The sequence below is a fragment of the Halichoeres trimaculatus genome, unplaced genomic scaffold, assembly GCF_033239565.1.
Source record: "Halichoeres trimaculatus isolate MK-OKI-2021-1 unplaced genomic scaffold, fHalTri1.1 fHalTri1_scaffold_17, whole genome shotgun sequence".
NCBI classification, from domain to species: domain Eukaryota; kingdom Metazoa; phylum Chordata; class Actinopteri; order Labriformes; family Labridae; genus Halichoeres; species Halichoeres trimaculatus.
The window spans coordinates 8,401,371-8,415,963 of NW_027437195.1; the positions used below are offsets into that span (position 1 = coordinate 8,401,371).

Below are 14,593 nucleotides of genomic sequence, written 5' to 3' on the forward strand. Positions count from 1 at the left end.
TGTTCTCTTTTTAGAGCTTTATTTTATTTGCAAAGAAACATTTCAGCTGGAGTTGAGATCATACAGTTTAAAGCTGCGAATACTCAAATTAACTCAGGAAGAAAACTTTATTTATAATTTAGATACATACTTTTCATACACCATCAGTTTTAAAGTCAACAAAGAACAGGATTTATACAAAGAAAAAAGAGCTACCACCCATTCTCTGCTGCGGTCACACAGTGACACTCATCACAGTAAATTCATTTCCCCTTAAACAAACAAAAAGCCTCCTGTATGACTTCCAGAGTAAACGATCTGACTCATGCAGCATCAAATGTAAGTGTACACCCTGCTCATTCAGGCCACAGGACAGCTGACAGTCGTCTCTGATGTTTTGGTTTTTACACGTCAAACCTGCTGCTCTGACAAAGTGTTGGAAAAGTGTTGCAGACATCTGAAGCACATTCAGGAAACAGATCTTTATCTGCTATCAGGGAGATTTTCTTCCAATGTAAGCAGCAGAGAGGAAACTGCAGAGAGGAAACAGCATCACTCAGCTCATGGAGTCAAGGATTGTAAACCTGGTCCGTACTCAGGCCCGGGGTGGTGTGTGCTGGTTGTGAAGGCGACAGGTTCCCCGTCAGGTGTCACTGAGCCTGTGAGATGATGGTCTGGCAGCGAGGGCACAGGCAGTCCGCTGCCTCAGCCGTGTAGCGTCGGCATCTCGGGCACCGGGCAGCAGAGGTGGGAACAACTGCTAGACTGTAGGCGCTGTCCTCACGGATCACGCCACCTGAGACGAACATTAAACACACACTGAGCATGATTGTGTTTCTGGACATTAACAAACATTTCTAATGGCAGATGTATTTAATTACTGATGCTGGAAAGAATCAAGAGTCTGGATTAGAAAGAAGTCAAAACAATCCTACTTTCTGAATGATCAGGTTTCTCTTAATGTGGACAACAGGTATGATGAAGCTGAAAATCACCTGGATAAATTCAGAACAGGCCTGTGACTCAGTGTGATCATGTAAAACACTGGCAGTTGTTACTTAGGGAAATCATGACACCAGCTGCTTGGTCATTTGGCTCTTGCAGAAGCATAAGTGCGAAATATAACAGTAAAAGACAGAGCTTTAAATAGCAAAAGAGTTTTAGGGATGATTTCAAATTAATAGAAATGCAAAGCAATTACATTTTTATATTTTTGGGGTTAAAAACAAATCAAATGTGGGTTTGAATCCATCCCGTGGCCTTTTCCTGCATGTCACTCCCAACTCTTGCCCTGTTTCCTGCTCTATGCACTGTCCTCTCCTCTCTGAATAAACGCCCAATATAACAACCCTAAATATTTGGGGGAATTTTTACCTCCGCCAAGGAGGTTATGTTTTTGGGAGAGTTTGTCTGTCTGTTTTGTTTGTTCACATAACTCAAAAAGTAACAAATGGATCTTGATGAAATTTCAAGTAAATATTCAAAATGGGATAAGGGAGAAGTGATTGAATTTTGGAGGTGATCCGGATCACCATCTGGATCCATAATTTTTTAAAGGATCTTTTACCGTATGTGTATATAACTCCAGGATAAACGGTCGGATTGCTTTGCAAAACAAAACAAGACAAGGTCACCATCATTTCTGACAGATGTAAAAGTATGGTCCAGATCCTGGCAATATTCTGGATACTAAGATCCAGAATATGAAATATTTACTGGATCATCATAACTTTCAACACCATCAGGTAACAAATTATCATACAAACCTGCAACTAACACCAAATTGTAACAGACAGTCTACTGTAAGAGAGTATAACATTAAAGTAGGACTAAAGTGTTGGTGACAATCACAGTATGCCTGGTGGAGATACCTCTCTGAGTGCTCTTCTAGTTAAACTATCTCTATCTTTTTATATCTGCAGGGGCTGGAAAGTGGGAACTTTATTTCCTGACGGATTGACACTGCTTAGAGAAAGCTTTTGGTGTTGCTTCATGAAAGCTTTCAACTCATTAACAGTCAATTCATCTCAGCAGCTAAAAGTTTCTCACCCTCCAGGTTGATGAGGAAGTTTCCGTGGCGCAGCACGGCATCAGGGGGCAGGTCTCTGGGCAGCGTGCTCGTCAGGTTGACCCGCGCCGCCATCATCAGCTCAGCCAGCTGGGAGGAGGTAGAGGAAGGTTCCTCCTGGAGAGACTGTAGTAAAAGCAGAGGAGGGATGAGTTTTTATATTTCCAGTCTCTCTAACTGGCCAGTTAATCCTGCAGGACTAGTTCATACTTTGTACAGATTATTCTATATTTTCATTAGTCATATTAATGATACATTTATAAATGTGGGTTGTAACATTAAGGTAGGTCCTTTATCCAAGCACTATTACGTTGGAAACAAGACATTTCAGATCCATACATGTTTAGTTCATTTAGTACCAACCATTTAACAAAGTGGGGTTGTTTTTTTATCAAAAGGAAAGAAACAACCTTTCATAAATGATAAAACTTAAATACAGTAATATCAAAGGCTGAGATAAGTGCCTCAGCGTTTACAGAAACAAAGTTATTTCTCTTGCAGTAAATCTACTTCTTTTACCTCCATGAGTTCAAACAACAATCCAGGTTCGATGGCGATGCTGAGTTCGTACTTCGCTGCATTTTTGCCTGGTATGGAAGACAGGAAGGAGTCTCGAATAGCACACGCCCCTTCTACAGCCTCCTCCAACCCTGGCCGCCGCCACACAGGGCTGCTTTTGACCCAGCCGCTCTTGAATAATGTCTCCCCTTCTGCAAAAATGATCATGTGATTTAGAAACGTTCTCATGACTCCAAAGACTGATGGCACAAAGCAAAAGGCACACACCGTCATGCCCCGGAGCGTGGAGATAGACTTCTTCAGCTAGATGAGGCAGGATGGGAGCGACAGAGCGCGTGACTCCATCCAGGATTTCCTCTAACACAGTCTGACAGGATCTCCTGCCCAGAGAGTCTTCTGGATCACAGTACAACCTGATGATAAAAACAATCAGTGAAGAGAGAGGAGGAGGGAAAGGAAGCCATCAGAGGAGATTCTGGTCGTTTTTAAAATGTCCACATGAATCTGACCATGTCAAGGCCATAAACCTTCTTGTAGACACATTGTCACTGAGCTTTCTGAGGATTGGGTCGTGGCTCTGACGTTAGAATAAATACAGCTCAGTAAATCCACTGTGAGGACACACTTACAGCTGAAGTGTGATGGTCTTTACCTGTCTTTAATGATGCTGAAGTAAAAGCTGGACACGTCTCTGGAAATGAAGGCCTGGAGGATCCGGATCACCCTGCCAGCATCAAACTCACTGTAAGCGTCAGTCACCTGTAAAGACACACAGTTACCTTCAGCTGAAGCTTACACAGGAAACTCTTTCAGTCAGCAGGTGGCGCTGTTCTGACTGAGGTGATGATCAGCATCTGAACACACCTTCATGCTGTACTCTCTCAGCAGGTGTAACATGTACTGATCGATGTAGTACATCTGTTTGGGGTCCACGGCCTGAACTCGAGGGTCAAAGCCCTGCAGGTTACCGAGGAGGAATTTCAGAGTGTTCCTCAGCTGGAGAGGAAAAAATGAAACAGAGTGAGAGCTGTGAGGTTTGAACGAACACAAAAAACACTTTTACTGAGTCCTCACTACACAGGCACCTTGTTGATGCTCTCCCTGGCTGAACCGAGCGATGTGGGTCCGATGTGAACCTCAGAGAAGACGTTTGACTCCGCCACCCACCAACGCAGAACGTCAGCGCCGTACGCCGGCATGCTGGCGTCCTGAAAACGACAAAAGACAGGAGACAACGTCATGCAGAAGCACAGCTTAAAAAAAGTCACACAGATTTTACGAACTTGAAGTATTTACAGATGAGCTGAATAGAGACAAACACCTGAAACTAAACTCAGGGCTCTGACCAAAGGTGATCCATGCTCTGCTCTTACCTTTCCTCCATTAATGACCTCATCAGGGTCAACAACGTTTCCAACAGACTTGGACATCTTCTCTCCTTTTTCGCTGACGGCGAAGCCATGAACCACCAGAGACCTGCACACAGACACATTTCATTAGGCCCTCTCAGGTGTGAAATGAGAATATTACACACAGTACAAAAACGGATTGTAGAGAAAGCTTGTAGCAAAGAAACGTCATTCAAAACTATTTTTTAAGGAGGAAGCTTTTTTTGAGGTCTCAACTCTGGAAACCAAATTCAAACCTTTCATACATAGAGAATAGAAACCAGTGCATTTTTTCATAAACAATCAGTAAAAGGCAGGGTGTGAGTGTGACACGTACTTGTATGGAGCTTTGTTCCTCACAGCAACGCTAGTGAGCAGCGAGGACTGAAACCAGCCCCCGACCTGATCCTTCCCTTCAACGTAGGCGTCTGCCCTGGAGTCTGACTCTAGATGAAGCAGAGAGGAGAGGGTTAGGTGAGGCAAATTTTAAAACCATGAATAAAAAAGGAGAGTAGGTGGTTATTAGTGTGTGTGTCCCAGAGAACAGAAATGTCTGGAAAAGGAAGAAAGAACAGCCAGTGTTAGGAGAGAAAAAACTGCAACAAAACTGTTTCCATGACATCTTTAAAGAGAAAATAGCTCCTTTGAACCCATGGACACGTCAGACAGCAGAGGAGTGTACAGGTGTTTGGCCATTCCTGACAAAAGAAGCTGAGTGCTGAGACAGATGCTTAGAGTAAAGCCTGTGCGCAAGAGACACACAGACAGAGAGAGAAGCTGAGATTCATGCTGTGGTGAGAAGTTCCTGCTCTCTCCTTCTCCACTGTTTGCTCCATAACACCTCCTAAACACACAGTCTAATAGTCTTGGTCAAATACAGATACAAATACAGATCCCTTCATGCATTTAACTGCTATCAATACAAAAATGACTGAGGAGCATTGAAAGGGGAGCAGGAGAGGTATAAATAGAAAGAGTCAGGGAAGTAAAAGCTCCTGAAACACAGACACAGGGGAACAGAGACCAGTTAGGAGACAAATGCTGCAGTGTAGTGGATTTATTATCTGATAACCTGTGACCAGAGGTTTGCGGAGTGAAGCTGGGAGCCAGCTGAGATGTGACTCAGGCTCTTCAGAGTCTCCCTCTGTCTCCTCTGGAAGTGGAAACAACAAAAACCAAACATACTTCAAACACAAAACAGCTGGAGTCCTCTCCATTTTATCACCTGGAACATGAGTGTGTAGCTGTGAGGATCTAACACACCTTCAGATTATCATGATATCTATTATTGTCATTTGTTTTTTTATTCACTAACTTCTGCTGTTTAAAAAAAAGAAAGCTGGCAGGCTCAGCCTTAAAAAAAATACCCCAACTGTGTGTGCAGACCTACATTTTTGTTTTTCAGCTTCTTTTATTTGTGAAAATTAACTTGGGAGTCTTCAGTGTGGGAGCTTGTGGGTTCAATATTAGCTTAACCAGTGTTTTCCCTTCATTTCATTAACACATCTTATTAATTCTAGTTTGTGTTCACATATTTTACCTTGTTTATTCTGTGGTTTTTCACCTGGTGTCAATTGTCTCGGGCTGAAAGGTGTTGCTTTCTGCAAGCTGCTGTTTATTTTGAACGTTAAAAGTTTGATCTTTCATTGCATGTGCTCATATTTTCCTGCTTTGGTTTGGACCTTGTTTTGACTGTATGAGAAGTGTGATGTGGAGCAGAGACGAGAAGTATTTTCTAATATTCAAAAAATATAATTTGAAAGCAGCTCAGGCTGATTATAAATTTACTGACACTGCCTGTTTGGCTCAGCAGCTACATCATGCAACCATGAGGGGAAATTCTGAGCCTCAGCTCTTTGCTCTGTGCCCTTCACCACTTTCTCTTCACAGTTTCCAATTCTATCTAGAACCCTGTTTGCTTGTATAAAAAACACTGATATCAGATGGTTACTAAGATGCTTCACAGAAAATTACAATGCCATGGTCAGAAGGAAAATGAAAACATGAACCTGTCCTCAAAAGTAAAAGTCAAACCTGCCTCAACAGTTCAGTCAAAACTCGGGTATGGACTCGGAGAGATTTTTGTCTGACTAAAAACAAACCAACACTGGTTCAACTTTCACATCCTGCTTCTCTGTACCTCTCTGATGCTGAGGTGCTGAGACTGCACGCTCTAATCCAGGGTTTGTGGTCGTCACATAATTTCTTGAGCTTACATCACACTCATCTCACAGACTTAACTGGTGGACTTTGTAAGGTTATTGTAAGTGGCTTTCTGGGTAATAAAACTAATGAGAGAGGCCTGATTACACGTTTTAGAGCTGACAAAGCTGGCTTCAGTCGAAGTGAGCTGAAGATTTAACCGCTGCCCCCTGGAGAACAAACCTGCTGAGGGAAGGCAGCACAAAGGAGAACATCCACGCTCAACATGAGGTGGCCGTGTCGAATAATCTCAGTCTCTGGTGGTTTACAGAACAGGACAGATTTAAGCAGAGATTAAGGACGTACCCTCTAGGACAGCCGCCCACGATGTTCCACTGTCGAACCAGATATCTAAAACATCTTCTCCACAGACGTAGTCCGTCACTGGGCCCGCTTTACTCTGAGAGGGAAACAGAAGGAACACAGAGAGTAAGAGGTGGATCATTTATTAGCCAGTTAAAAAACATCTGTAAACTTTTCATCCATCCCTAGTCTTCTGCAGGTCAGAGAAGAGTTCATATCAACAGAAAGAGAAAAATAAAGACAAATGGAAACAAAACACACCATCGAACTCCACTGATTCCTGGCATATTGTTGTCTTTAGCTGCTACTTTATGTTTCATTGTTGGGCTCAAGAGAAAGTATAAAACTTATCTGCTAACTTTTTCAGTTTGAAGCTTTTCAGAGTTAGTATCAGCTGCTTTTTCCTAATTATTCTCAAACCATAAACCCAAGTGTTTCCAAAATAAACTTTTTTTCTGGCATTTCTCTGGCTCCTGATTTGAAGGGAATTCTAGGATGTTTAATTCTGGGTGCTATGTTTGCATATTTAGTAAATAAAGAATATAAATAAAGCAATAATTAGCCCAGAATAATTCATTCTAATGGCAATAATGAAAAAAGTTATTCAGAAGAGGTCCTTTTTATCTTGCTGGAGCAATCTACACACCAGATTAATTTCAATGCTTTATGCCCCTGAGAAGTTATTCAAAGCTTAAAATATGTAAAACACACAATCACTCACCTTTTTTAACACATCTGCAGGTAGTAAAGTCTCAATAGGAAGCTCCCACCAACAGTCACTTCCCTTTTCTTTAAAGAGCTTTGCGATATGAGACACTGTGTGCCTGCGGAGTCCAGAGACATGGAAGAGATTCAGGAGAGCAGCTCTACAAAATGTGACATATCTGTGTGTACGTGAGGTTACAGGCCTGCTGTGTTTCAGCCTACTTGTTGATGAGAGCCTCTCCAGTTTCTCTGTGGTAAAAGACCGGGATCGGGACGCCCCAGCTCCTCTGTCTGGAGATGCACCAGTAGGTCCGTCTGTCCAACATGGCCAGCAGGCTGCTCCGCGCTGACTCTGGCAAAATACGCACCTTCTGCAGAGCCTCCTGGAAGAAACACACACACACAACAATAATAATGAGTTTTATGGTACAGATGAACCATTGTATAGAGAGGAAACTGCACTTCCTTTACACCAGAGAGAGACTCAAGGGGTGAACTAAAATGATCGATATTGTGATCATTGCCCAGCTTCACCTTTGCCTTGTCTTTAAGTGACGCTGTGTTGATGAACCACTGTTTGCTGGGCCTGATGACCACAGGCTGCTTGGTCCTCCAGTCGTATGGGTAGCTGTGGACACACCGCTCCTCCTTCAGCAGAGCTCCACACTCCTCCAGCATTGTAATCACTGACACAGGCCAGAGAACAAAGTTACAGACTCAGAAACACAAAACAAACACAAACACTCACCATAACACCAAGAAGAGAAAGAAATGTTCCTCTTTTTAGTTTTATACCTTTATCTGTGCCTTCTGTCATCACAGACAGATTCTGCAGCTCAGGACCGGCCAGCTCTGTGAACTTGCCATCCTCGTCTACCATACACTCCTTCAGTAGAGAAAAAAAGAGAGTGAAACACACACTTTTCATTAATTCATGTTTTTCCTTCACATCAGTTACGATGAGATGCTCCTTATTTTTGGTTGCTCTCTGTTATAAGACCTACCACAGACAGTTTAAACTGTGAAGCCACGCTGTAATCATCCATGCCATGAGCCGGAGCTGTGTGGACCAATCCTGTTCCCTTTCCCATGGTCACATGATTTGCCGGCAACAGCAGCACTTCCTTGTCAGGAATAGTTGGATGTTTGCAAATCCCTCCCTCAAGCTGGGTGCCTTTAAGAAAGAAAAAGTGGCATTAAAACTACAGCTAGACACAGTCTGAAGACTGTCTGATCCTTTTAATACTTTGCATTGGTACCTGTGAAGGTGCCTACACTCTCCAGCTCTGTACCCAGCAGTGCTGCCACGCTGGCTGTGCGCTCGGTGGCCACCAAGAGCAGCTGAGAGTTGTCTGCTCGCTTCACCAGAGAATACCTGAAAACACACATTAAGGCTCAGCATAACTTTAACATTCTGTTTGTATCCGACCCAACATCTGCTGTTGACTGGTACACATCAAAAAAAGAGCAGAATGTGTAGCCTAGATGATATTTCTCAGCTGGACGGGAACTTGTGGATCATGAGACTGTATGCCCAAACCAAAGTGCAAACTGATATTAAATCATGAAACAAGAAAGACAATTTATCAGCATACCGCTAACTGTAACCCTGAAATTTAAAAAAATTGACATTTTGAAAAAACATTTCTGTTGAGTAAGATTCACTGAAAAAAACTGAAATCTTATTAAGTGTTCTTGTCTTAATTTAAGTAAAAATTGTCTTTTTATACTTGACACGAGCCACATTAAACTTGTCAGTCCAGAAATATGTCTTGTTTCAAGTCGTTTCAAGTAAAAAATAAGGTCTGAATTGCTAGTAACAAGTGAAAAAATCTGCCAACAAGAAGAAATTGCTCAAAAAATTGTTTGAAACTAGAATAGTGTATTGAAACAAATAACTTTTCTCTTGTTCCATTGGTAGATTTTTTTTACTTGTTACAAGCAATTCAGACCTCATTTTTGTCTTTGAATAACTTGAAACAAGACATTTTCTGGACTGGTCAGGTGAATGTGGCTCATATTAAGTCTAAAAAGACATTTTCTACTAAAAATAAGAGGAAAACACTTGATACAATTTCATTTTTTCCAGTGTTTTTATGCTGATTAAATTTAAAATTGGCATGCTGATTCCAAAAATGCACTTAGTTTTTTTCTAGCACGTCAAGTTTTTCCCCACAGCTTACCCTCCAGATCAGCAAAATTCCACTGATTAGCTGTAGTAAGACTTGCCAGCTTTGTGCAGTCACAATTGAGACTGAGTGTGCAGCTCCCAGTAGGTCAGTACTATCACTATCTACAAACAGAGAGCTAACATAGTAGGAATTAAGAGGATTTGTGCTGGCTTTTCTCTTAACCTTGTAACCAGGGGCATACTGATGTCAGTTTAGTTTCGTTTTCATGCTTTTTTGTGTTTTCAAAGCTTGTAAATATTCCATCTTAGTGTTACATAGGAATATATATCCTTTATTACAAATCATGTCTGCTCCTCTAGCTCTTCCAGTAGCCATATGCATTGTAAAAACATTGCAGTCATGCCTGTTTCGTTCATATTTCATTGTAAGTAAATATTTGAAGATTTCATACAACCAACACATATTTGTTAAGTAAAGTATTTTTCCTATTTTTTTTTCATAAATATATTTTTTAGCGGTTAAACGGGGTCTTATACGTCAAAAACTTGATGTTAACAAAAGAAAAAAAAAGAGAGAACAGTTTTGGATTCCGCACCCAAAAAAAGTTAAAAACAGCTGCCAGGCCTAACACAACCAAAATAGTGTTACCTAGGGAAATCAGTGATATAAAAGCCACTGAGGAAAGAATATCAAATTTCATTCCTCATAATACAGATTTTTATTTTTCCTGTTCAGGGTCTGAGGTTTGGCTTACAGCAGCGGTCCCTAACCTTTTTTGTGCCATGGACCAGTTTAATGTCAGACAATATTTTCACGGACCGGCTATTCTTCTGTCTCCTTGTTGGCTCTTGTACCCTGCCTAAAGAGACTTTCCAAAGATGTTTGTTTTTTGTCCAATTTTCTAGCTTGGGGATTTGGTGTCAAGAATGAGTCATAGACAGGTATGACAGAGAGATTCCTGTCATTTTTCAAAATGAGACATCATTCAGAATCAGATAATAAATCAAACTGAAATCATCTAAGTCAAGTACTTTTTATGTGAGACCTGGCACCAATTGACCCACGGACAGGTACTGGTCTGTGGCCAGGGGTTGGGGACCACTGGCTTACAGGACATCGTCAAATTCCAAATGTGAAAAAAGGACCAAATGTGGAAAAAGAAATCTATTGGTAGTGTTGGAACATAGAGCTCAGTGTCTCATGTTTTCTGCATTATGTGGATACTCACTGTGCGTTAGGGGTAAAGCAGACAGCCTGGTTGGCAGGAATGGTCCATGGCTGCGTGGTCCAAACTAACACTGAAACGTTTTCCAGACCAGCTGAGGAGCACACATCAAACACACATGCACAGATACACTGTAAAGAGATTTCTCTCACAGTAAGAGTTTAAGTTCTGAACTGCTTGTATCTGACAATGTACTACCTGCTTCTGAGGCCATCTTTGGTGGCAGCGTGCTCAGGGGGAATGTGGTGTAGATGGCTCTGCTCACATGCTCAGGGTTGTACTCCAACTCTGCTTCTGCTAGAGCCGTTCTGAGGAGAACCAGAGACAGGATTTAATATTCAAAGGTAGCAGAAACACTTCTTGTACAAGTCAAGGACGTTGTACTTTACATAAAGCAAAAATTCAACACAGCAGCCTCGGCAGGCAGCGTTACAATTCATTACCTTGATGAAGGAGACCAGAAGACTGGCTTGTAGTCCTGATAGATGAGTCCCTAGAAAAGAGGAGTGAAATAAACATTTTTAGGTGGAGTATGTGTAACTTTCTACAGTCCTAGGGGAGCAGTGTGATTCTGCAAATTCTGTTCTTATTTTGTATGATTAGGATTAAAATCTATAATATTTTAATTCTTCTACTTTGAAGGGAGAATCTTGTTAGTAATGGGAGCATATCCAGGCAGCTCATCAAACTTAAGCATTTGGTTTATTATCAGGAAAGATAATTGAATATTATAAACAAAGGCAGAATAAAACAATTCCACAAATAAATATCTAGAAAGAAACATTTCCTTATCCTTAAGCGGGGGGCTGTTTGCCACACTGCAGTTGACATCTGAGTAATAAGGTAATACCAGGATTTACAGTAAACAACTGGTGCATCTTCAGAAGAAATTTGTGACCCTTAGTTCCACTCGTTTTTTTCTTTTGTTACAGAAACATGCAGTTTCGTCTGGTGCCTAAACATGAATTATCAATGGTGTGTACTTCCAGTGCAAGCAAGAAAAAGGCAGACTAGCTGGCTGTGCTTTCATTCCTCTTCTGTGCTAGGCTGTTTGAAACACACCAAGAGTTAAAGTGTACACACTTTCTTATCATAAGCACTGCAGCATAAAATGTAACTCCCTTGAGAGGATGCTTTTATAGTTCATCTTTGGTTAATAGTTATCTGATCCACACAGGCATTAAAAATCAGAGCATAGTTCACCTTGCTGTGCATCTCCTGGAAGACTTTCAGCTGAGCAGCTTCATAGGCTCCATCAAAAGTGTAGTAGCACTGGTCCCAGTCAGCCACAACCCCCCAGCGCTGGAAAGCACTCTTCTGTCGAGCTATGGCCCCTTCTGCAAAAGCCCGCGCTGGGTGGGTTGAAAACAAGACACTTCAGCTGCTGTAAATCTACACAGCTTGGTTTTAGCATCCATTTTTGTGTCCTGTCTCACCTTTCTGTCTGATCTGCTGTGGAGTAAGGGTGCCGGTCCCCAACTCTCCAAGAGCTTTCAGCTCGATGGGCAGGCCGTGGCAGTCCCACCCTGGGATATAGTGCACTTGTCGCCCCCTTAGGATCTCAAAACGGTTACGAATATCTTTCAGGATCTGGATGAGACAAGACAATAGTCAGACATAACCATTCTGCAGATATAACAAAAGAGGATAAGGGTTGTGAACACCTGAAACATTTATGTCACGCTGTAAGGTGATTACCTTGTTGAGTGCATGTCCTACATGAGGGTCTCCATTGGCATACGGAGGTCCATCATGAAGACAGAACTCTTTTTTGGCCTTCCTTTCTCTCTGCCAGGAGTACAAATCTGCAAAACCACACTCCTGCAAAAATGGCATAAATCGTTTTAAAGTTATCTACAAAAATACACCAATTTCATTTTTGTTGCTGTGTTTGATACACACATCCACGTACGTATAGAGGGCAGTCAGGCTCATATTAAAGAAATCTCAACACTTCAATAGGCGACGTTTCTAACTACAAACGACGGGATGAGAGGGGTGTAATTATTATTATTATTAGGATTATTTCAGGAAGCATCAGATGCATGCCGAATTAAATAATGAGTTATTATATTAGAAGTACTGTTTACGTCATGTGTATCGGTGTGTTTCCAGCTTCCAATGAGCAAATGAAGATTAACTTTGCAGTTTTCTGAGTGAAAAGTCGTATGTGTGTACCTTCTGAATTTCGACTTCCCGGTCCAGTAACTTCTGTCCGCTAAGCTTCATGGGGAAGTCACTCCGGGGAAGAAGGATAGTGTCTCGGTACAGTCCCTGAGCGGTGGCTGTCTCTACGGGCTGAGCGCTGTCCTCACCCGGACTGACACCTTGACAGCGGCTGGAGCTGAAGGAGAGAGCCCGGTGGAGGAGGCCGCCTCCCCGGTGTGACCTCCGTCCCCATCTCGCTAGTGTCTGGCCAACAACCGAAACCCGGCACAAGAGCATGGAGAGAAGAGGTAGCTGAGTGTCCAAGGAAAACTAAAAATCCCACAAAGTGTTTCTTTATTTCTGAGTTATGACAGTGTGCAGGAGTTCGTTGGTTTATTCCGCCCTCCTGTGTTGTGTTTCTCCGGAAGATATTATTGGAAGGACAACTACGAAGAGCCATGTGGGACAAAATTGAGACACTCGCGCACGTAACAGTGACGGGTAAAATAACAGTAATAATTGTACAGATGGGCACCGGGGGGCGCTATCTATCTATCTATCTATCTATCTATCTATCTATCTATCTATCTATCTATCTATCTATCTATCTATCTATCTATCTATCTATCTATCTGTTAAAGGTTTAACAAAAGAAGAAGAGAAAAAAATACAAATTGTAAAGTTAATAATACTTATTAAAAGTTATCCATCTGTTCAAGTTCTTTATATATTCAAATTAATTTTAAATTGTAATTGCGTAGATAAATAGATAAATTTTACTTTATTTTTATTCCAAGGGGAAATTATGCCTAAATTGTCACAGCTGTCATCGAAATTTGGATTATGAAAGGAGTAAATATTCATTCATTCATTCATTTTCTTAACCGCTTATCCTGTTCAGGGTCGCGGGTGGCTGGAGCCTAACCCAGCTGTCATTGGGCGAGAGGCGGGGTACACCCTGTACTGGTCGCCAGCCAATCACAAGGCTGACAGAAGTAAATAGAACGCAGAATATAAATGGTGGCTATTTAAACCAAATACTTGGGAAAAGTCCATCCTTCAACCATTAAAAGTCAACATAAAACTTCTGTTTGACTTACCCAGGTTAACAAACAACTATGGTGATTATTAAAACGATTGGAATCTTTTGTAGGCTAAATGCCCATCGTTATCATAGAGGATGTGGAGCTCATTATGTAGCCTAGATAACCTTGTGTTTTTAAGCTGTGTTTTTCAGTGTTGGTTACCAACTGACAGCCATACTGAGAATTCAAGATTAAAAACACACCTAGACTTCATAGTGTAAGCACCAAACATGATCATTTGAGCTCTTGCTTGGTCTTCTTGTACAGGTTGGGAGGGAATATGAACTGCATTTTGAAATACATATCTTAACTATAAAAGGAGATGAGGATGTGCTTTTATCTCCGACATCACCTAAATGCAGCACGATGTACAGCAGGTGGTATTGAGTGGCTGATGACGTCACCTACCGAATAAAAGTCGAGGTGGCGTCTCTCGTTGCATCAATTTCCTCCTCACTGAGCAGCAGACCTGAGCGGAGCCAGCAAGTCTTTGTGTCCCTTTCTCCTTCACACACAACGCCAACATGTCTAAGATGTGCCTAGCTCACCTGGGACTTTTCCTGCTGGCTCTCAGTCTCCTCTCTTCACAAGTAAGATTTCTGCCTCGTTTTTCCTTCTCTTTTTATTGTTTTGCTTTAAAGTTTGAAATCTGAGTAAATTAGCAAAAGTTTTCAATTCAATGCGGAAGATTTATGGAGTTTTTTTTTCATCTAAATGGCTTCTTAAACAAAAAAAAAATGTCAATTTATGAACCTAATCAACCTCAAAGAATAAAATATTATTTTTTACTTAATTTCAAGGTGTCTGGGTAAAGCCGTCAGCGACGATTTAGTCTACCG

The 14,593-nt window shown here is 41.6% G+C and overlaps 1 protein-coding gene across 2 annotated transcripts; it reads right to left on the reverse strand.

Moving 5' to 3' along the window:
• Positions 1-17: 17 nt before the first annotated feature.
• On the reverse strand, positions 18-13,135 carry iars2 (isoleucyl-tRNA synthetase 2, mitochondrial). Of its 2 annotated transcripts, XM_074691512.1 has the most exons (24): positions 12,700-13,135; positions 12,220-12,342; positions 11,958-12,111; positions 11,725-11,873; positions 10,965-11,014; positions 10,720-10,829; positions 10,525-10,615; positions 8,424-8,539; positions 8,169-8,338; positions 7,960-8,050; positions 7,699-7,850; positions 7,387-7,547; positions 7,181-7,283; positions 6,463-6,556; positions 5,027-5,107; positions 4,292-4,400; positions 3,940-4,042; positions 3,652-3,774; positions 3,431-3,562; positions 3,219-3,325; positions 2,834-2,979; positions 2,567-2,757; positions 2,029-2,173; positions 18-775 (listed from the first exon to the last, which is right to left on the reverse strand). In XM_074691512.1, the coding sequence occupies exons 1-24, from the start codon at positions 12,964-12,966 to the stop codon at positions 630-632; spliced, it is 3,114 nt and encodes a 1,037-aa protein (XP_074547613.1). In that variant the 5' UTR covers positions 12,967-13,135; the 3' UTR covers positions 18-629. The 2 variants fall into 2 exon arrangements, with proteins under 2 accessions (XP_074547613.1, XP_074547614.1); XM_074691513.1 differs by lacking the exon at positions 5,027-5,107 and having other exon boundaries at positions 19-775; positions 12,700-13,134.
• Between the last annotated feature and the right edge of the window lie 1,458 nt (positions 13,136-14,593).